Consider the following 24376-nt stretch of genomic DNA (forward strand, 5'->3'; position numbering starts at 1 on the left):
AGACCTCGTGGTGTCAACATGTTATTCCCACAGCAGCAGTTCTTAACCTAGAGACTGTAGATTCTCAGAGTTCTTAAACAGAACTGTATTTCAGTGTATTTGGTTTCCTTTGCAACCCTTGCATTTTACTATATGTGTTTAAAATGTTATTCTTATGAGGAGTCCACAGGTTTCACTGTCAGAAGGGGATCCATGGCACAAAAAAAGGTTAAGAACCCCCAAGACCTAGACCTACTGTGCTAAGAACTTCTCTGATACAAGTACATTGTTTTAGTCTTGATAATAAGTAAAATTGTGCTATTAACAATTTCTATTCAATCACCTTACAATAGATCCAATGGACCAAAGAAAAACTGATAAATGACCCAATTATATTTGTGGATTTCTTGGATGTAAACAAATCTCATAAAAAGAAGACCTATCAGTATACCAATGACTATAATAAACTTGCCGAAGTACTTACTGAATTCCAAATGAAGTTGAATTCAGCGTCTTTGGAGGTAGAGACATATACTATACAAAAATCTAAGGAATACTATTTTCAAATATATATATATATATATGCACACACATATATACAGGCTTCCCTGGTAGCTCAATCAGTAAAGAATCTGCCTGCCAATGCAGAAGACTCAGGTTCGTTCCCTGAGTTGGGAAGATCCCCTGGAGAAGGAAATGGGAACTCACTCCAGTATTCTTGCCTGGAAAATCCCCATGGACAGAGGGGCCTGGTGGGCTACAGTCCATGGGATTGCAAAACGTCAGACATGACTGAGAGACTAACAGTACACATATGTATATGTGTATGTAAAATCAAATATTTTTGAGATGTGTGTGTATGTATAAGAGCGAGAGAGATCAAAAAATGCACCCTCAAATTTTAGTGCAGTCCAGTAGAAGTATAGGTTCATCTTATTTTGCCTCATTTAAATAAAAGGTGCACAACTGAAGCGGTAAAATGTTGAATTATTAAAGTTAAGGGAATTAAATGCAAGAGAGGGTGTGGCAACAAGTAGCAACAATATAGCTGGGAATAATTCACAGTCTTTCGAATTGTGCTGTGCTTAGTCACTCAGTCGTGTCCGACTCTTTGCGACCCATGAACTGTAGGTAGCCCTGTAGGCTCCTCTATCCATAGGGATTCTCCAGGCAAGAATACTGGAATGGGTTGCCATGTCCTTCTCCACGGGATCTTCCCAACCCAGGAATCCAATACAGGTTTCCCGAACTGCAGGAGGATTCTTTACCATCTGAGGCACCAGGAAGTCCAATGGGAAACTACATTCCCATTACAGTTATGAGCAAAGGTGATTTGGAACATAGACACCAACAAAATCAGATACCATACACGGATTCCTTGAGGCTTGTTCTACCCCAAGACAGAGAAATAGAAAATCAGCCTGGATATTGCTGCTCTCCCCTTCATTCTCTTCCCTCAAGCCTATGCCCGCCTCCCAATCTTGCTCATCAGAATATTGGCAAAAGGACAGTTCTCATTGTGCACACCTCTTTTCCATAAATATAAACTACTTTATTGGGTCTAAATTATTGGATTACCAGATTAGTCGTTCTCACTTCTATATCTTATATGTAAAACCACAATGAACACTTAATTTTTCTATGCCTATAATCACTCTATTTTTTTTGTTTGTTTGTTTCCCCTGGTAGATTTCTAATTCCTTGGTATTTTTCAAGGAAGCCATAGAACACATTGCAAGAGCTACAAGGATCCTTCGACAATCAGGAAGTCATATGTTACTGGTAAGAATTTAAATTTTTCAAATTTTTTAGTATGCAAAATAAAAATTAAGGAAATTCAATAAAAATTCTGCTTACAGAAATTTAATTTTTGCACACTTTCTGTTTATGAAAGCTCATATTCATTGACTTGTATGACAAGATCCTTGTCCTCTCAAAAGTGCCTAAAAGTTCACCAGCTATTTGTTTTTGGAAGGCATTTAATGTGTAAAAACAGTGGTGGGTCTGGCACCATCTCTAGCATATCTTCAGTATTAATACAGTGTCTGTGCAGGTGAATCTTGACTTCAAAAATAATACAATTCCTTGAATATTTATTTAGAAAAATGAGTCGTTGCACAAAATTTTACTGCTCATGAAGGCAAATGAGAGTTAAATTCTTGGAAATTCCGCCAATACCTTAAATAGAGAAAAGCTTTCAGAAGGCTAAATAAAATCCAACGTATTCAACCAATGATATGTCACATTATTATGACTGTTTAATTTAGTCATTCAAATTATATTCTCAGATCACAAAAGAATTACTACTGGAATCAATAACAGGAAGAAATTTGGAGTATTCACAAATATGCAGAACCTTTATAATACATTCCTAAGTAACCAATGGGTAAAAGAAGAAATCACAAGAGAAATTAGAAAATGCTTTGAGGTGAATGAAAACAAAAACACAACATACCAAAACAAAAAACAAACAAACAAACAAACAAAACACAACATACCTAAAGCAGTGCTTCGAGGGAAAATTACTGCTACAAATGCCTATATTTTATTTTATTTTGGAGTATAGCTGATCAACAATGTTGAGATAGTTTCAAGTGGATAGCAGAGGGACCCAGCCTTACACATACATATGTCCATTCTCCCCCAAAGTCCCCTCCCATCCACGCTGCCACATGAGATTGAGTAGAGTTCCCTGTGCTATATAGTAGGTCCTTATTGGTTATCCATTTTACATATGGTAGTGTGTACAAATCTCAAGTAAATAACCTAAGTTTCCACCTTACAAAACTACAAAAGAAAAGAAAACTAAGCCCAAAGAGGAAGTTATATGAGAGAAAAGATGAGAGAAGATAGTAAAGAATAGAAAAACAATAGAGAATATCAATGAAAATAAAAAAAAAAAGATTCTTTGAAAAGATCAACAAAACTGGCAAATCTTTAGAGAGGATAATCAAGAGAAAAAAGGCAAGAACACTCCAACTATTAAGATCAAGTATTTAATATACCTTGATGAAATGTACACCTTCCTCGAAAGACATAAATTACTGAACTGAAGAAATATAAAATCTGTACTTACATAACTAATAAAAAGATTGAATTAGGAATTTTTAAATGTCCCGCAAAGAAAAGCCTAGGGCCAAATGGCTTCACTAGAGAATTCTAACATTTAAGGAAAAATTAAATCAGTCCTTTATAACTCTTCCAGAAAATAGAAGAAGGAATACTTCCCAGCTAATCTATGAGACCAGTACCACCCTGATACCAAAACTGTATAGACATCATGAAAAAAGAGAACTACATACCAATATCACTGTGAATATAGTTGTTAATTTTTAAATGAAATATCAGCAAACTGAACGTAACAACATATGAATATTATATATCATGGCCAAGTGAGTTTTATTCTAGGAATGTATGTTTGGTTTAACATCCCCGAATCCATTAATGGAAAAGGAATGAACTGCTGATGCACACTACAGCACAGAGAACCTCAAAACCATCATGCTAACTGAGAAGTCAGATGCAAAAGACTTCTTACTGTATGATTTCATTCATAGGGCATGTCCAACAAAGGCAGATCTATAGAGAAAAAAAGCCTATTAATGGTTGCCTGGGACTGGAGATTAGAAACAGGATTGACTACAAATAAGCTTGAGGGATATTTGGGGAATGATAGAAGTACTCTAAAAATGGATTGTGGTGATGGTTTCATAACTCTGTAAATTTACTAAAAATCATGTAATTGTGCACTTAAAACAGGTATAGTCTATAGTTTGCACCTTAATAAACTGTTTTAAAAGGGTAAAACTTTATCATCATTCCCAAAGAGCACTTCTTGAGTGTTATTGCCCACAGTAAATGGAAAAAGACTTTTTTGAATCCTTACAAATGAAGAGTCAAATGTTGATAGTCACATTGCAGTGATTTTATAAGCCTATCTATGCTATTTTCAGTGCAGTTATTTCATGTAGTTCAAGAGGCTGTGAAGAGAAAAGATTAAAATATTGAAAGTGTTTGAGTGCCTTATAAGATTTTGATAAAATACTTTATGTTTCATGTGTTTATCAAAGCATTTTAAAATAGTCTTAGGTAGTTTTACTAACTTTCTAGCACATCTAAGTAGAAAACTTTTTATTTCTGTTTAATAAAATTTCTATTTTTTTTTTTCTTCCCAAGATTGGAATAGATGGATGTGGAAAAGAAACTTGTGCGACTCTGGCCTGTTATTTGGCAGAACACAAAATATACAGGGTGCCTTTATCTCACAATTATGCCTACTTAGAATTCAAAGAAGATTTCAAAAAAGTGTTTATGCAAGCAGGATTAGAAGGCAACCCCTCTGCTTTGATAGTTAGTAATCTGAACCTAGATCAAGTAAGTACTTTTTGTTTTTATTATTTGCTAAAGTTTAATATTTATGTGGGGTATTCCCAGGTGGCACAGTGGAACCCTCCAAATTTAATATTTGGAAAGAAAATATTTATCTATGGTCCTATTAACCTGCCATATCAATTCTTTTCATTATTTTTCATGCTTATCCAATCATAGCCTATAGAGTTTATGAATTTACAATCATTCTGTATATAGTTATACATAAGTACCACAATAAAAGAATTTTCTGTTTCTATAATTTTAACTGACTACTTGGAAGTAATTTATCTGTGTAACTAAAGTCATCCATTTTACATTAAAACCAGTTTTATAATCTGTCTTTTAAAAATAGCCCTTTCATCTGTATCCACTGTCTGATCATGAAATCTACAATGTGCTCTCACAGAGTTTGAGGCTTCTGTTTCTGTTCTTTATCCTTCTGCTCAAGTTTCACCAAAGCCAAGACCTTTCTTTGCAGCTTATGCCTTATTTATATGTAAGAAAAAAATGTTAATCGCTCAACTTTCAAAAAATCTATTCTTTTGCATAAGTTATACCCTTCCACAGCCAAAGCATAATTAGGAATACCACCTCAGATTGTATGTACTTCTTTGTGGAAAAAATTTCAAGGGAATATTGTTTATTATCTATGATCCAGAGGTGGATAGTTATTAGTATTGTTTCAAACTCCCATTTTGTTTTTTCTCCTGATACTGGGCCTCTCTCCCTAGAGTTGTATGTGTCTGTTTGTTTTTCATGTCATATTTTGAAAGTAAATCCAAGAGCCATGTCATATCTGCTATTCTCCATAATATCCAGTTTTTCTGCTTTAACTATATATTCTCCCCTTCCCAAATTTGAATATTCTGCTCCTTGATCAGGTTGAGGTTTCTGCCAGACACTTGCTAGATTTCAGAAGATGTAGTTTCTTCCCTGCCAAGAATGTATTATTCTAATTTAAGAAACTATTTTTTCAGAAATCCACTGTCAAAGCTGAATTGAACATGGCTCCTGTGTTATTCAGGGGTTTCCCTGGTGGCTCAGCTGGTCAAGAATCCGCTTGCAATGCGGGAGACCTGGGTCCAATCCCTAGGTTGGGAAGATCTGCTGGAGAAGGGAATGGCTACCCACTCCAGTATTCTGACCTGGAAAATTCCATAGACTGTATAGCCCATGGAATTGCAGAGTCGGTCATAGCAGAGCGACTTTCACTTTCACTTTCCATGTTATGCAGAACTTTAAGGTTATTGCATCTCCTTTCCAGACTTTTTCTAGCCACATCATTGCTTTCCACATGAATCCAAAAAAATGATGTTATGACTTTGTTAAGTTTGTTAACATTTGTTAAGTGCAGGGTACCAGATGGTGAGCTACAGTTTAACAAAAGACAAGAGAATCTGAAAAAGAAGTTTATTACTCAGGTTCTGCAGGAGGTACACAGCATGCTTTGAGGGAACCGATGGGAAGTCAAGGCAAAGTGCAGAGAGAGAGAGAGAGAGGTAGGACCAGGGCACACGCCTTGATTGGGGGTACAGTGCTTTGCAGTGCTTTTGGAGTTTCCAGGCTAGGGCCAGATTGGTCAATTCAAACCCAACAAGGGTAAGTTCCATGGGGGTCTTATCTAAGGAGCACATATAGGGAAGGCTCTGGGAAGCAGGGAAGACTTGACACAAGGGCTGTTGGGAAGTCATATCAGAATTTACATTTGCTTTTAATTCTGTGGGTTGGTATCTAAGGCATGTGCATCCATGAGAGGTATAATGTCAGTTTAAATCCCCCAGCAGGCTGCTTGGCCAAACAAAATGGGTGCTGAAGCAATAATACTATGGGGTAATTTAGCTAGACTCTCAACAAGTAGGCAATAATCAGAGTACTTAATAAATCTTTGGTGGTTCTCCATCATGTCTTAGGTGAGACAGGAAAGCAGTTAGCCCCATGTCACCTCTGTCAGCCTCTATTGGACTCAGCCCCCCAGTTCTCTGCCATTTCTCAACTGGGCTGAAATACCAGGTCCCTGTGAGTGGCTAAAGAATACTGTATCTTGAGGCACTGATAATGCTAATAATGCTTTTTTGTTAAAAGAAAGCTTGGATTTATTCTAAAAACCAAAATGCTCATACTTTTTTTTATTACTCCTCTGGTAGAATTTCTTTCATTGCTGCTTCTCCTCTGTTACCTTCCCATTCATTTTGGAACCCTTTATAGAGATGTTCTTGGTTAAAATAAGCTTTTGGCCATGTGATTTCTAATAGTTTGTGTAGTATTCAAACAAAAAAATAGAGATACCGAGAACTGCTATAAACTGTGTGAAGCAGAGTCCCTGCTCAACTTAATCATTGCACCCACTCCTCCCACGCCTCCTCCCCATGCACAGCGCAGTGTTTGGCATGCTGTCGGTACCAAATCTGTTTCCCTAATGTTTGAATAAATGAATGAATAGATAAAGCTTATTTTGACTCAGAAAAAAATGTTTTTGATGGGCTCACATTAAAAGAAGTTATTTTTTTGATCTAAGTTCTCCTGAAACACTATTGCTTTCTCGATTAGCTTTGTCCAGAGTAGAATACATGCCCAATTTACTCATTCCTGATTAAATGTATGTTTTGCCTAAGGAGTTATTTATGGAAGATTTGAACAGCATTATTAATTTGGGGAAAATACCTGACCTGTTTGAAAATGAAGAGCTGGATGCGATTGCCCTCAAGCTTAGAGCTCTTGCCGAACAGTCTGGTTATGTCGATAATAGGCAAGCTTTACTTTTGTTCTTCCAAAAGGTACATTTTTGTGGATTGCCTTTATCAAATTGTCATATTAAATTGAAAACAGACCATGTTCAAATTTCACAAAATTTTATGCTAGTGTCCACTATTTGTTGAAAATAATGCTGCAATGAACATAAAGGTCTGCATTAAAAAATAGACTGTGTTTATAATTCTGTACATGAATTTCAAGTTGGATAATTTCTTTGGTTTTTTACATGAGTTTTTAAAGCTATAATAATGACTGCCATCCTTATACACAGACACACCATAGGCAGGACAAACATGAGCAAGAATCTGGGACTGACTGGCTAACAATGACTTAAAAAAATAATAATACCTTGAGGCAATAAGAGAAATAAGATCCCAAGATTATTTCACACCCTGTGATCCATTTCTAGCCAATGAAGTTTTTTTTATTTCAGTTGTATGCTGGTAACAAGCCTGGAAAGGAAAGAAACAAGAATTCCTCATCCCCCTAAAAAGCCCTAGAACTGTCCAGGAGGTTATGGGTTATCCAGGTAGAGCAGGTAATATTCAGAATGAACTCGGCAGTGGGCTTGCTGTGAAAGAATCAGCTTGATGAGAGATATCAACTGGACAAATTAACTAGGCATTCTGTGTCTTTAAGACATGGTGAATGACCAGTGGCTGAGTGAACAGATAGATATGATTACCCAAGCCAAAATGTTCACTGGTAAAGTACCACAGGCCAACTTATTTCTCAAGTCAGTTTCTATCTTTTATGGAGACATTTGAAAATTGAACTGAACCACCATCCCTTCCTCAGCAGATACTTAGTGATCTTGCACAACAAAAACATGTAAAAAATTCTGGGAATGGAATCCACAATTGTAAGAGAACAATATAATATAAATGGATGTTTGAATTGAGTTGTATTTTAAAATGCTGCAGTAGAAAGAAGGATAGGAGTTATCCTGAAAACTTGTGGCACTCTAGCACTTCTTTACAAAATTGGTTTACCCAATAGATTGTGAGTGGAAAAGGAAAATAAATTCTGATTTAGAGTGTGGCGAATAGTGCCCTCCAGAAATAAAAAATAAGAATCCCAAGTAGAAATCAATTTTAATTTTATATATATGCCATACTTTCAAAAATGATGTGAGGTTTTTTACAGTAATAATAAATAGTGAAAACACATTTTAAACTGTTGGATATCTTCAAGTAGGAGTTTGCAAATGGGCAAAGCAAAGAGAGGTAATTTCATTTTGTGGGTTTTCCCAGGTGGCTCAGTAAAGAATATGCCCACCAGTGCAGGAGACACAAGAGACAAATTTCAATCCTTGGGTCAGGAAGATCCCCTGGAGTGGGAAATGACAACCCACTCCAGTATTCTTGCCTGGAAAATGTCCATGGACACAAGAGCCTAGTGGGCTACAGTCCATGGGGTCACGAAGAGTAGGACACAACTAAGCACACATGCAATTTCATTTTCAATTTAAAGATTTCTGTATTTTGTGAATTTTGCATTGAGTTGCATTTGTTTTTATAAAAATTTTAAAGACAAGCAGGAGGGGGAAAATCTTACCCTTTAGTCTTCCTTCAGCTTTACCACTCTTATTTGGCAAAATAGGTTGCCTGATACTCAAAGATATTATCACTTTGTACAAGTTGAACCCTTTGAGTTAGATGGACCATTGACTCACTGAAGCTGCTTTCAATAATGTGGTTTTATCATAAAGTGATGTAGGCAATGAGGAAGGAATCTGTACCCTGTGGTCAGTCCTTCCAAGAAGCCAAGAACAGCAACAACACAACCAGGTTTTAGGTGGGGCAAGGATGCAGGCAAACTTCTTTGAAACTAGCACTTTGCCTAGGACCTGAAAAATTATGTAGAATCTAATACTACTTGGCTGTAATCCTTCAGCTGTAGGAGTTTATTAGTATCTCTGAGGTGTTATGTACATAACATTGTTCTGATTCTCTGCATCTCTTTTAGCTTTAATTCATCTGTTTCTTTCTTTGAGTTTCTGTGAGTCTTAAATGCACACCACTCCAGAGGAAACAGTTAAATAGACAGACTCATCACCATCTGGTACAAACTGCCCTACTGAATAGAGTTCTAGCACCAGATCCCCTTATAAAGGATGGTTTATACAAGGAATGCTCTGAGTCCAGTGACTCCCCTACCCAGTCCATCCAGCTGAAGCCAAGAGGGTGAGGTCCTCTAGAACAGAACCTGCCTCCTTTCCTCAGAAGGGCTCTGTTAAGCTTGTAGTTTCCCCTGGAAGGACTCTGATTTATGACAGATACTCAGTACATGATTGATAGGTACTCCCCCCATTAAGGAAAAAATTGAAACAAATTTTAAATGGAATTTTCCATATAATATTTTCTTCAAAGAAGTGGATTGCATTTAAACAAATTATATTTTTATTAATTTTCAGAGAATACATAAAAATCTTAATATTCTTATGACCATGAGCCCTACAAGACCTAACTTTCACCAAAACTGTAGACTATATCCTTCCCTGATCAGCTCCTGCACAGTTGATTGGTATGAGAAGTGGCCGGAAGAAGCTCTGCTGATTGTAGCTGACACTTTCTTAAGAGAAAAAGTGGATATCAAGAACAGAGAGGTAAATATAACCCCTTTAAAGAAATCTAATGCAAGTGAAGATTTCAATTTATTATCAGAATCCAACAACACTACATCTCTGAATGACAATGAACCTTAGGTGGGCAAAGAGAGGCAGTTCTGGGCAAAATTATGAAATAAGTCAAGTGTTTGTCTTGACTCTTTATCAACTCCCCATCTCTTTTGCCCCCTAATTCACCCTGTCTCAATGATGCCGAGATTCCTCACTGCTGGGGTCTCTTCACTGTTCTGCTCTCATGGTAGACAGCAGATTTCCACAAAGGTAAACCACCTCCATTTTGCATGCTCTGGTAAGGATACTGCAACCTTCTGTGTTCTTCTTGTGAATTTCACTGGGTTGGTTACAGCAACACAACTACAAAGAAATGAGAGCACAAGCCACACGCAAAATTACCTCAGAACTCATAAGCCACAAGTCAGTAAGAATCTGTTCTAGAGTGATTCAAATGAAGATCCCGAGAGATGTTGGCAAAAGAAGTTGCAAATTCAGAGAGGCCTGAAACTCTGTGGGGCCTAGAAAGGGGCTTACAACCTTACCTCTCCAAGTGTTTAAGGAAAGCAAAGGCCAATAAGGGGTAGATTCAGGGTGGAACCAGCAAGAAATTGCAGCTGAGTTAAGAGTGACCGGTTTAACTAGGCTTGGTGGACTGGAGATGCGTAAACAGGACTAAATTATGTTCAAGTCAGATTCTCTCTGAAGGTAAGCAAAGAGGACACTCTTTCTACTCTAGTTTTGCCTACCTGTATCTCTACAATGATTGATCCATTGATTTCCATAAGGAACGGTTCCAGCCCCCTCCCCCAAACCCTGCAAAATACCAAAATCAGGATGCTCAAATGAAAGTGAAAGTCACTCAGTCGTGCCTGACTCTTTGAAACCCTATGGACTATAAAGTCCATGGAATTCTCCAGGCCAGAATACTGGAATGGGTAGCGTTTCCCTTCTCCAAGGGATCTTCCCAATCCAGGGATCAAACCCACATCTCCTGTGTTGCAGGTGGATTCTTTACCAGCTGAGCCACAAGGGGCGCCCAAGAATACTGGACTGGGTAGCCTATCCCTTCTCCAGAGGATCTTCCCAGCCTAGGAATCGAAGCGGGGTGTCCTGCATTGCAGGCAGATTCTTTGCGAAGTGAGCTATGAGGGAAGCCCTGGATGCTCAAATCCCTTATATAAAATAGTATAGCATTTACCCATAATATGTGCACATTCTATATTTTAAATCATCTCTAAATTACTTGTAATACCTAATACATTGTAAGTATATGTAGATAATTGTAAATACAATGCAAATACTATGTAAATAGTTGCCAGCACAAGAGAAATTCATATGTTGCTTTTGGAAACTTTCTGGAATATTTAAGAAGTATTTTCAGTGGTCGTTTGAATCTGTGTGTGCAGAACCCACAGATACAGAGGGCTGACTATACATCCTTTAAGTCCTTACATTTTTCTAGCTTTATTTTACTCATGAAAATTGGGTATCTTGCTATCAATAACCTACTTTAAAGAAAGGAAGATAAGAGATAAAGCACTATAAACCTTGGCCATTGACAGTGTACCCTAAATCCTTGGAGTGCTGCAGCAGAAATAAGGGAAAAACCTAGCTGAGATGTCATTTATTGTTAACCTTTTTTCTTTTTGTCTTTTCCACTCTAAGCTCATCCTAACCACTAAAACTCATGTATTTTTAGTCCCATTCATCCAAACCCTTTTTCTGTGTCTCCACATCTCAGAAATGACAAATGTATTTGCATTGTCAATTTTCTTTTGTGTGTGTATTTAGACTGCTTTCTCTTAATTCTTAGAAATTACTATTTTTCAGAACTTAAAAGAAAGACTAGTTCCAACATGTGTCCAAATCCACAGAAGCATAAAAGAGTTGAACATAAAATACTTTCAAACAACTAGAAGGCGTTATTATATCACTCCCAATAACTACTTGCGATTCATGGATACATTTGTCCACATTTTGAAGTCCCGAGAGAAGAAAATGCAAAAGAAGAGGTAAGACTTTGAGACCAAGTCAGATATATATTTGTGCTCTTATTTGTGAAAAGGGATACAAATGCAAGTGAACCCAAATCCACCTTTTCATTGGAGGGAAAAGAGCAAAAGCTACAGAAGATCTTAAGAGGTAGGTGTCTATCTCCCCTGTGGTCATTCACAGGTTGCCCCTGTCAAGGCAAGGCTGACAGATTCTGCCAGTGAAGAAGCAATAGACTATTAGAGTCAGACATGGACATTGAAAACAAGAGTAACCAGCATTGCCATTCCCAATGTCCCTTATCCCATGAAATGAAAGTGGAAGTCACTCAGTTGTGTCCAACTCTTTGGGACCCCATGGACTGTAGCCACCAGGCTCCTCTGTCCATGGGATTCTCCAGGCAAGAGTACTGGAGTGGGTTGCTATTTCCTTCTCCAGGGACTCTTCCCAACTACAACACTGATAGTGGGATGCCCTGTTGCTGAGAAATCCATGGCATGCTGCAGCTCCGCAGTTTTAGAACCTTCAGCTGGACCTGGGAAGGGTGGGGGGAGGAAACCTGAGGTAGAAAGTCTCATATCTAATCAGAACTCTAGAGTCGTTGAGAAACAATCTCATGGCAGCCTCCCAGAAGATAAAGACAGTGGGAAATAGTCTTATAGCATCTGCTCACAAGCATTCCATGCTCTCATGTTCCAGAAGGATCACAGACTTATCTCAGTTGTAGTTAAACCTTCTCCTGTGTGACCTATATGAAGGCATAAAAAGTTGCCAGGGTACCATGTGAAGGCATTCCTTTACAGCTCTATCCTCCAACCTGTCATTTATCCAGCTGAAAAAGAACAGCCCACTCTATCAGATATCCCAGTTAAATGCACTGATAGGGACTTAGACCAAATCCATTCTTGGACAACATTGGGTGAGAATGGCCATGATGACTGCCACTTGGAGGACAGACCACAGACAGATTTCGTATCTTGAGCCAAGCCAGTTAAAATTGTTATTGATCCAAATGTGTCAATAATTGGCATTTGCCCATACTCTGCCTTTATTGGCCAGCTGGAAGCCCAGGGCAATGAAAATTTTCACCACCACTCATGCTTGAGAGTTTAAACTAGTTTGTATGTGGTGCACGAATATAGACCTGACATTTACAGAAGCAGTACCAACCTCAGCAGCAGCATTTTACCCACATGGTATCAGAATCTCATTTATTTTTTGTCAACAACTTTGAGTGGTACATTCAACATCAATTGTACAACAGTTGCTACAGTCTGTGAAAACAATCCTATTAGTTCAAAAGGTTAATCTTGTTCCATTGTTTTACATAAAGGCCATTCACTCCTCTGGGTTAGCAGCTCCTAAAATGCTTCTGAAAGTCCATGGATTAAGCCTTTTGTTGGTTGGTGATTAAATTGAGTATGATGGCCACAGGCTGGGTAAATTGGCCAGATGCCCTATAGACAAGAGTTATAAGGAATTAATGGAACTTCCTTCTACCTCCAACCTCCAGGTTTTAAGGTGTCCCCTTCCCACCATCCAGGGTTGTTGCTCTCCATTTGCAGTCATGATTGGTATGACCAGTGTCTGTCACAATCACTTCATCCACAGTCTTCCCCATGTCTTACCCACATTGTACATCCTTAAGTTGCTCAATAGTTTCTTCCTTATTACCTTGAACTATTGTAGAACATCTCCTTACCCCCCTGATGTGTAATCAGGATTACCATAAGTTATCCCCTTATGTGCATGATCATTATCATCAATATCCAATAGCGCTTATAGCCATCAAGTATAAGTATTTTGTAAAAAGAAGCACCAGGTGATAAGTCCCAACTTCATAGCTCTTCTTTACTTCTTACAAATCCAGTAAGAAGTTTCCCAGGGATAGATATGGGACAGGAAAAAAGGGAAGGGAAGGGTTAATTATGTGCTTTGGGTCTCTTACAGCCAGTCCACGCCTCTTCTCCACCCCCAAAACATTTAACATCCTGTTTCAGTGGGAGATACCCTTTTGGGAAATAATCACTTTTAAAGCCCAGATTACGTGTCATAAGAGTGCGTTTCATTGGGAGCTTAGTTTCAGTTGTCTGTGTTTCTTTAGTTTTCCCTTAGAGTCCATTATATTTTTAATATCACCTGTTTCTAGGGGGTCATATGTTTACAAATTAAATGCTAAGCGCAACGTCTGATGTACACAACACACAACAAATAACAACTCTTTAAATAGGTAAATAGTATAAATAGACTTATTTTAGGAAGATCACTCTGGTATGGAGAATAAATTGGAGAGAGACAAAAAATAAAAACAAGACTTGAAAGCTAATGTGGTAATCCACATGAGACTTTTGAGGACCTATCCTAGAGCTAGATAAAAAATAAAATATCAAAAATATCTGTGTAATTCACAATTTAAAGGGTATGGGTGATGATGTTCTAATAGATTATGAAAGCCCAAGAAATAGAAACCATATATTCAATTTTTAGAAAATGCTCTATGGAACTTATTCCCTGTCTTAGAACTAAAATTTTGTGGACCAATAGCTTAGTAGTCTTCTTATTTAAATCTTTCATTTATTTTATTCCATACAAATGTATATTTTCAGTTTTTTATTCTAGTGAATAGATAAATGAAAAAATTTCAAACTTATCTTATTGTTTCTTATTTAAAAAGAAAATTTGTTTTGGACGTTATTAGATTCACAGGAAGTTACAAAAATAGTACAGAGAGGTCCAAAGTACCTCTTACTCAGTTTCTCTCGTGCTCACATTTTACATGACTGTAGTACAACATCAAAACCGGAAAACTGTCATTGGTACAATGTGTGTTTATAGTTCCATGCCATTCAACTTTATCATTTGTAGCAATTTGTATAACCACAACAGCAAGCAAGATATAGAACGAGTTCATCACCACAAAGATTCCCCCTACTGCTACCCTCTTCACAGTCACTCCCACTCTTTTCCTCCTCCTGTTCCAAATACCTTGCAACTGCTAATCTGTTCAGCATTTCTCCGTTTTTATTCTTCACATACAGAGAGCGATAGTGCTTTCACTCAACATAATGCCTCTGGGATCTAAGCTATTGCATGTATCATGAGTTTATTCCATTTTATTGCTAAAGTAATAGTCCCTATGGGTGTACCACAATTTGTCTAACCATTGAAGGAATTTGGGCTGATTCTAATTTGGAGTTATTATGAATATATCTCTGTACAGGTTTCTGGGCAGATACAAATTTCTATTTCTCCAGGATAAATGGCAAGAGTGTAACTGTTAGGTCCTCTGACCTATGAAGAAAATATCAAATTGTTACTCAAAATGACTGTACTATTTTTTGTAGTTTTATAAATTATGTATGGGAGAGTCAGTTCCTCTGCATGCTTGAGAGCATTTGGTATTGTCACTATTTTGTATATTGACTATTTTAATAAGTATGTAATTATATGACATTGTGATCTTAATTTACACCTTAATGGTTAGTGATGCTGAATATCTTTTCATGCCCTTCTTTGCCATCCATATATCCTTTTCAATTTAATGTCTCTTCATATCTTTTTCACATTTTCTAAATTGTTCAAGTTTTTCATTGTTAGTTTGGGAATTCTTTATATATTCTAAAATAAGTCCTTTGTCAGATATGTGGATTACAAGTATCTTATTCCAGTTGGTAACTTGTATTTTCATTCTCCCTTTCACAGAGAAAAGGGTCCTAATTTTTGATGAAGTCCAATTTATGATTTTTTTTCTTTTATAAATTATGTGTCTCGTATCTAAGAACTCTTCACCAAACCCTAGATCCTGATCACTTTTTCCTATATTTTCTTCTGAAAGTAGTATAGTTTTACATTTAATTCTATGGTCCATTTCAAGTTAATTTTTGCATAAACATGAGGTGTAAGGTTAGGTTACAGCTCATCTGATGTAACTGATGCCCCAGCACCATTGGTTGAAAAACCTTATCTTCCTCTCTTGCTTTTGCACCTTTGTCAAAACTGAGTTAGGTGTACTTGTGTGGGTTTACTTTTGTTTTCTCTATCTGTTCCGTCAATCTTCATATCTATCTCTCTGCCAATACCAATATAATCTTGATTACTGTCACTATGTAATCAGTCTTACAATCAGGTAGAATAATTCCACCCACTTTATTCTTTTTTTTCAAAATTATTTTAATTACCTTAGTTCATTTGCCTTTCCATATAAATTTTAGAATAAGCACATCTATACATAAAAAACATTTTTTTTTTACTGAGATTCTGACAGGAAACCTATATATCATTTTGGGGAGAATGGGCCTCTTTACTATGTGGTACTCCAGTCCATGATTACAGTGAATCTTGCTTGGCTATTATTTTGTTATATCTATACTTTCTTAATTGATGCAAAGAGCTGACTCATTGGAAAAGACCCTGATGCTGGGAAAGACTGAGGGCATGAGGAGAGAAAAGGGAATGACAGGATGAGATGCTTGGGTCATTGACTCAATGGATATGAATTTGAACAAACTCCAGGAGATAGTGAAGGACAGAGAAGCCTGGTGTGCTGCAGTCCATGGGGTCGCAGAGAGTTGGACATGACTGAGCAACTGAACAACAACAAAATGCTCTCTTAATACTTTCTTTCCCTTCAGGGAACGTTTCCATATGGGCCTATCCAAGATCCTGGAAACAACTGCTCTAGTCACAGATATGCAGGAGGAGCTCTTGATTCTTGGCCCTCAAATAGAACAAAAAACAAAGGTGTGTTTGATTTTGGATCTCTTTTTTAAATTTTATGGTTTAACATGGAATGGTGTTTGAAAGCAGAAGCTGATACTTGACAAATATGGGTTAGAACTTCAGCTTTATTACCATGCAGCTGTGCAACCTCTCTTAGTCTTAGTTTCCTTATCTGTAAAATGAGGAAAGCGGTAACAACACAATAGCAAAGTAGTAACATCATTGTCTTTTTTAATTTATTTTTATTGAAAATATAATTGGTTTATAATATCGTGTTAGTTTCTGCTATACAACCACATGTTTCAGCCATATGTGTACATATATACCCTCCTTCTGGGACCTCCCTCACACCCAGCCCCATTCCAACCCTCTAGGTCATCACAGCACCAAGCTGAGCTCCCTGTGCTATGCAGCAGCTTCCCACTGTCTATTCTGTATGTGGTAGTGTCTGTACGTCACTGCTGCTCTTTCAGTTCGTCCCACCCTCTCCTTCCTGCCCTATGTCCACAAGGCAGGGAATTGCCTTGTGCCTACATCTGTGCAAATTGCCATATGACCCAGCAATTCCACTACTGGACATATACCCTGAGAAAACAGTAACTCAAAAAGACTCATGTACCCCAATGTTCATTGCAACACTATTTACAGTAGGACATGGAAGCAACGTAGATATCCATCGACAGATGAATGGATAAAAAAAGATGTGGTACCTATATGTAATGGCGTATTACTCAGCCATTATTATATTCTAATAATTAAATGTGATAATTGATATTATTATGTGCTCGGTCGCTCAGTTGTGTCTGACTCTTTGTGACCCCATGGACTGTAGAACACCAGACTCCTCTGTCCATGGAATTTTCCAGGCAAGAATACTGGAGTGGGTTGCCATTTCTTCCTCCAGGGGATCTTCCTTCCCTAGGGATCCAATCCACATCTCCTGCATTGGCAGCTGCATTCTTTAATACTGACCCACCTGGGAAGCCAATAATAAGTATTTACCTAATTATAAAAGAAATAGAAAAATCTGCAGTTATTACTTAAATACATCTGAAATGCACTGTGATAACTTGCAGTTGGCCAAGTATTCTAAAAATCATTACTCATCATCAATCTTTATATGTATGAAATTGTATGAAATTATATTTGTATGAAATTATAATTTTATGAAATTATATTTGTTGTAATCATTTTTATTAGTCTATTAAACAAATATATTTTGAGGTGATTTGACAAATTCTGTAAGAATGAAATAAGCTATTTGATTTCTCTTTTTAAAAAGATATCATGTCTCTTAAAACTTATTTTAAGAAGAGTTGTTTGGTTCATTAGGAGAAAGAAATCCTAATGGAAAAACTACAGAAAGATTCCCAAGTGGTTGAGAAAGTTCAGATGCTTGTTAAACAGGATGAAGAAATCATGGCAGAAGAAGTAAGAATCGTAGAAGAGTATGCTCAGGTAAAATTAAAATATACTCAATGAAAGTCACTTAGAGATTTGCAAAATTGTTTCCTACCCCAAAAATTTAAAAGTCAGGCTCAGTTCAGTTCAGTTCAGTCACTCAGTCGTGTCCGACTCTTTGTGACCCCATGAATCTCAGCACGCCAGGCCTCCCTGTCCATCACCAACTCCCGGAGTTCACTCAAACTCAGGTCCATCGAGTCAGTGATTCCATCCAGCCATCTCATCCTCTGTCGTCCCCTTCTCCTCCTGCCCCAAATCCCTCCCAGCATCAGAGTCTTTTCCAATGAGTCAACTCTTCGCATGAGGTGGCCAAAGTACTGGAGTTTCAGCTTCAGCATCATTCCTTCCAAAGAACACCCAGGGTTGATCTCCTTCAGAATGGACTGGTTGGATCTCCTTGCAGTCCAAGGGACTCTCAAGAGTCTTCTCCGACACCACAGTTCAAAAGCATCCGTTCTTTGGCGCTCAGCCTTCTTCACAGTCCAACTCTCGCATATATGCATGACTACTGGAAAAACCATAACCTTGACTAGATGGACCTTTGTTGGCAAAGTAATGTCTCTGCTTTTCAATATGCTATCTAGGTTGGTCATAACTTTTCTTCCAAAGAGTAAGCGTCTTTTAATTTCATGGCTGCAGTCACCATCTGCAGTGATTTAGGAGCCCAAAAAAATAAAGTCTGACACTGTTTCCACTGTTTCCCCATCTATTTCCCATGAAGTGATGGGACCAGATGCCATGATCTTCGTTTTCTGAATGTTGAGCTTTAAGCCAACTTTTTCACTCTCCACTTTCACTTTCATCAAGAGGCTTTTGAGTTCCTCTTCACTTTGTGCCATAAGGGTGGTGTCATCTGCATATCTGAGGTTATTGATATTTCTCCCAGCAATCTTGATTCCAGCTTATGCTTCTTCCAGCCCAGCGTTTCTCATGATGTACTCTGCATATAAGTTAAATAAGCAGGGTGACAATATACAGCCTTGAGGTACTCCTTTTCCTATTTGGAACCAGTCTGTTGTTCCATGTCCAGTTCTAACTGTTGCTTCCTGACCTGCATATAGGTTTCTCAAGAGGCAGGTCAGGTGGTCTGGTATTCTCATCTCTTTCAGAATTTTCCACAGTTTATTGTGATCCACACACTCAAAGACTTTGGCACAGTCAATAAAGCAGAAATAGATGTTTTTCTGGAACTCTCTTGCTTTTTCCATGATCCAGCAGATGTTGGCAATTTGATCTCTGGTTCCTCTGCCTTTTCTAAAACCAGCTTGAATATCTGGAAGTTCACGGTTCACATATTGCTGAAGCCTGGTTTGGAGAATTTTGAGCATTACTTTACTAGTGTGTGAGATGAGTTCAATTGTGCGGTAGTCTGAGCATTCTTTGGCATTGCCTTTCTTTGGGATTGGAATGAAAACTGACCTTTTCCAGTCCTGTGGCCACTGCTGAGTTTTCCAAATGTGCTGGCATATTGAGTGCAGCACTTTCACAGCATCATCTTTCAGGATTTGAAATAGCTCAACTGGAATTCCATCACCTCCACTAGCTTTGTTTAAGGCCCACTTGACTTCACATTCCAGGATGTCTGGCTCTAGGTGAGTGATCATACCATCGTGATTATCTTGGTCATGAAGATCTTTTTTGTACAGTTCTTCTGTGTATTCTTGCCACCTCTTTTTAATATCTTCTGCTTCTGTTAGGTCCCTACCATTTCTGTCCTTTATCGAGCCCATCTTTGCATGAAATGTTCCCTTTGTATCTCTAATTTTCTTGAAGAGATCTCTAGTCTTTCCCATTCTGTTGTTTTCCTCTATTTCTTTGCATTGATCGCTGAGGAAGGCTTTCTTATCTCTTCTTGCTATTCTTTGGAACTCTGCATTCACAGGCTTATATGTGTCCTTTGCTCCTTTGCTTTTCGCTTCTCTTCTTTTCACAGCTATTTGCAAGGCCTCCCCAGACAGCCATTTTGCTTTTTTGCATTTCTTTTCCATGGAGATGGTCTTGATCCCTGTCTCTGTTCCAACTTTGCCTGTTTTTCATTTTTTTTCCCAGAAAATATTTATATTAATACCTACTACATGCAAGGTACTATTAAGTGAAGTGCAAAGACAGAGGGTCCCTTAAGAAAATAGATAGTCTGGTTCTTCTGGTTACAATGAATAAAACTCATTCAACCCATATCAGAAATGCATGTGGCCTCCAAGAGGATCATCTGAAGGATGGAAGGGTTGGTTGCGGTGGCCTCCTCATTTCCTCAATGCTCAGCAGGAAGCCCTGCAGCTTATTTGTGTCCAAGTGAGGGGATTTACCTATTATGTTATCCAGCTTGAAGTAAATAAGCAATTAAAATATGGACAGGTAGCTTGAAAAGGGTTCTCAGAGAAACCTTGGATTGAAAATAATGCTAACACTGAAAGTACAAGCGAAGAATGAGAAGACGGCAGGCCGATACCGCTCGTATCTCTGATATGAACTATTTATTCTTCAGCCATGTTTTTAATGATGATCTAATCAGATCTAACAAGGAGCCAAGCAAAATATTTTGAAATTATCAAAAAGGCTATTAGAAATATCTATTCACATTCACTATTGTTTATAATAAACCTTGCCTAAATATTTATTGTGATACTTTGAGATATTAGCTAATGATAGTAGCTTTTGTATTTAACATACATAAATAATTCCCCCAACTGAGGTTTTAGCTAATATATATATATATATTTTTTTTAATTGATGGAGTTGCTCCATGAAAAACCTTTGCACATGAAAAATGTGAAATTCCACTCTCTGCCTTCTCTGACTAGGGGTGGCCATTGATCAGACCAGGGTTGAACATTTGGTAATCTGCTACACCAGACTGGTTCCTATTGGAATTCTGACTGGAGGGAACAGAGGGAAATTGGCCAGTTTAAAAAGACAGAATTATTCAGGCAATGAGAGAAGTGATACAAACCAAATAAACAGTCCTTAGAACTGCTTTGTTTTCTGAAGATGATCTGATAAGAATTAAAAATTATAAAATAAGGCACCTTTGACATATATCTGTACAAGGAATCTGTAATTTCTTACTTCTTTCAATGAGACATTTTAAAACATCTTTCCAAATTACGATAATTATTACCGAAAAGTCCATGAATCCTGATTAATTCTTGTTGAATAACTCATCAAAAAAATGGGATGTATGGGTTTAGAATAGTGTACATTGCATTATCAACTATATTCATGGAAGAATGAACTTCCATTTTGAGTAGGTGTCAATGAGGATCTACCATCTACTTACAATTTTACTTATCTTAATAAGTGGAAGGATTTTCTACAGACAAGATTCTGATGCTGGGCACTATAAGTACAAGTTATATCATAGTATGACCTCTGGCCCTTCACCTTAGTATCACATCACCAGGAAAGTTGGAACAGCAGACAACAGAAGTATTTCTAGAAGTCATTCATATTTGTAATAGCATGTAATAACTTAATTATACAGACAAGTGACTCTAAGCAACATAAACATAACCCCCAAGTCAGCTTGTTAGCGAAATCCCAAAAATATCCAGTCATTCCAGCACCACCTTTCATGATAGAATACCCGACAAATAGTCAGTCAAAAGGGTAAAGAGAAATTGATCTTCAGTTCAGTTCAGTCGCTCAGTCGTGTCCAACTCTTTGATTGCAAATAGAATGTCTTACTTTTGCATGTCTTACAAAAATGTATAACCCTGCACACATACTGGCAAAATTCCTTCCAGGAACTTGGAAGGGGATCTGTGCAGCTGAGGGGTTTTAAGCTTCGTTAGCTTTACAGAGAAGCTAATGAAGGCAATGGCATCCCACTCCAGTACTCTTGCCTAGAAAATCCCATGGATGGAGGAGCCTTGTAAGCTGCAGTCCATGGGGTTGCTACAAGTCAGACACGACTGAGTGACTTCACTTTCACTTTTCACTTTCATGCATTGGAGAAGGAAATGGCAACCCACTCCAGTGTTCTTGCCTGGAGAATCCCAGGGACGGGGGAGCCTGGTGGGCTGACGTCTATGGGGTCGCACAGAGTCGGATACAACTGAAGCGACTTAGCAGCAGCAACAGCTTTACCGTAATCTGTCTTTAACCGGCATGTTCAGTCACTTAGTGTGTCCAACTCTTTGCAACCCACGGACTGTAGCCCGCCAGGCTCCTCTGTCCATGGACTTCTCCAGGCAAGAATACTGGAGTGGGTTGCCATTTCCTCTTCTAGGGGATATTCCTGACTCAAGGATCAAACCGGTGTCTCCCGCATTGGCAGATGGATTATTTAGAATTCCATCTTTAAGTGGACCACTCCCAAAAGGGCAACGTTAAAACTACACTAAGCCTAACACAGAAGGCAGAAAACACTCAATGTTTTCGCTTGTCACAGATAACTTCTCATCAGAGATTGCAAAATACATTAATTTAGGACAGTAACACATGTTTCTAACAGTGCAAGCATGTGTGTGCATCCCTAAGTCATACAGAAGCATAACTTATGGGCACTGTAAAAATGTTGCATTACATTTTCCAACTTAAAAATATAAAAATTTTAAGTATGCAACTATATTTATTCATATGTATTTAGGGACTTATAACTTTATTGCAGAAAGCTGACAATGAATTAAAAAGTGTACTGCCAGCTCTCGACAAGGCAATTGTGGCTCTAAACGCCCTGGATAAAGCTGATGTCTCTGAATTAAGGTGAGTAATTTACTGAAGTCTCTTTTGAGTTGCAAGAACTCAAAAATACATGGGAAAAGTTAAGTCTATATCCCACTTTTAGAATAAGCCATGTTACCTATCGTGGGCTCTGGTACCAAGCTTCCTGGGTTGGAATTCTGGCACTGCTGCTTTCTAGTATACAGCCTTTCTGTGTCTCAACTTCTTTTCTATGCAACTGGGGTAATAATAAATGCTGAAAGGACTGGATGAGTTGAAACATGTAAAATGTTTAGAATAGTCTGGCATAAGGCAAGTACTCAAAAAAGATTAATGCTAACTGGTTTCCTCTGATTAAGCAGGCCTTTTCCCCTGCCCTTGTACTAAAGCTAAAGAAAACTAACCTAATGCTTGAATTCCTTGCATATGCCTTGGTTTTATTTATTTATTTTTTGGTTTGTTTTTTTTAAAACATTATCCCTTGTGATGTTGCTAATGTACATTTCACTTCACTTCAAAATGCCAGACAAATGAAATGCCTTTGATATGATCTTCATTGCTATTCTTAGGACATGCAGCAGAGACAGTTTAGTCCATTCTCTTTCCCACCTGCTGTTTCCACAACTGAAGGGACTTAGCATGCACAAACATGTGTCAGCTGATTCAGACGTAGCTAAGAGGCAACTTCCAAAGTTCCAATAATTACGTCATTAATAACTTAGGATACAAATTCCCATCTACCCTCCTCCCTCAACTCTCTATTATCTGTGATCTTTAGAGTAGGAATTTTAGATCAGGATGAATAATAATCCAGAGGATGTGTTTAAAGGGAGTTGCACCTTACAGCACCCTTCAAATTACAGGAATAGGGTTGACTCTCAACTACCCCAACTGTTTCTGTCAAGTGGCTATCAGTAAACCAATCCTGGGATGAAAGAGGAGAGGTCCTTCTTTTAAAGAACTCTGCAGCAAATACTTTTGTAATGAAAATAATTAACATCTAACTTGTATGTTCTACATAGTTAAGTGTTATTCATTTCATCTTTCTAAAGCAAAGATACCCATGTTCTAAAGATACTCAAATTTTTGAAGATACCCAATAATGAAATAGCTATATATTGGCAATTAGATCTTCTTACCAAAAACTTGTTAAAAATCTGTGTGTGTTATCTTTTGAGATAGTTTACAGGGTATCTTTGATTTCAGTTATGAAGTTGATTAGATTTAACCATTTATTACAGAGTATATACACGGCCTCCTTACCTTGTACTGACTGTCATGAATGCAGTTTGTATTCTTCTGCAAAAGAAACCTAACTGGACTACAGCAAAGTTACTTCTTTCAGAAACTGGTTTCCTAAAAAAATTGATTAACATTGACAAGGACAGCATACCTGAGAAGGTAAAAGTTCATCTCTAATTAATGCATAATTGATACATTCCATACTTATAATCTGCAAGTCCAATGGAAGTATTAACACTGGAGTCTTGCATTAGAATTGGAAGACAATGGTGAGGGTAAAAGATCAGAGAGCAAGCTGTATATGCAACTGTAAATGGTTTTCTGGAAGTGATAAGATAAAGCAATATGTCACCAAAATTAGAAAAATGTCATGTCTCAGGATCTGTTTATATAATGAAATAGGAGAGGTCAATAGTGGGGGAAATTTTTTTCTGGATGGATTATAAAACCCTATGAAAGTACAAGGTATGGATAAAGGTGTCTGAGATTTTTTAATTGATATATAATTGATATACAACATTATATTAGTTTTAGGTGTACAGCATACTGATTTGATATTTGTATACATTGCAA

At 37.6% G+C, this 24376-nt stretch overlaps 1 protein-coding gene across 1 annotated transcript in view; it reads left to right on the forward strand.

Moving 5' to 3' along the window:
• The window catches only part of DNAH14 (dynein axonemal heavy chain 14), a 376162-nt gene that overhangs the window by 251408 nt on the left and 100378 nt on the right, over positions 1-24376 (forward strand). The window contains exons 52-61 of the mRNA XM_027564099.1: positions 333-500; positions 1669-1761; positions 4156-4353; positions 6963-7124; positions 9518-9709; positions 11555-11736; positions 16348-16456; positions 17768-17893; positions 22509-22603; positions 23803-23962. Of these exons, the coding sequence (XP_027419900.1) occupies positions 333-500; positions 1669-1761; positions 4156-4353; positions 6963-7124; positions 9518-9709; positions 11555-11736; positions 16348-16456; positions 17768-17893; positions 22509-22603; positions 23803-23962 (1485 nt within the window). The remainder of the gene's footprint in view (positions 1-332; positions 501-1668; positions 1762-4155; positions 4354-6962; positions 7125-9517; positions 9710-11554; positions 11737-16347; positions 16457-17767; positions 17894-22508; positions 22604-23802; positions 23963-24376) is intronic.

The sequence above is a fragment of the Bos indicus x Bos taurus genome, chromosome 16 (assembly GCF_003369695.1).
Source record: "Bos indicus x Bos taurus breed Angus x Brahman F1 hybrid chromosome 16, Bos_hybrid_MaternalHap_v2.0, whole genome shotgun sequence".
NCBI lineage: Eukaryota > Metazoa > Chordata > Mammalia > Artiodactyla > Bovidae > Bos > Bos indicus x Bos taurus.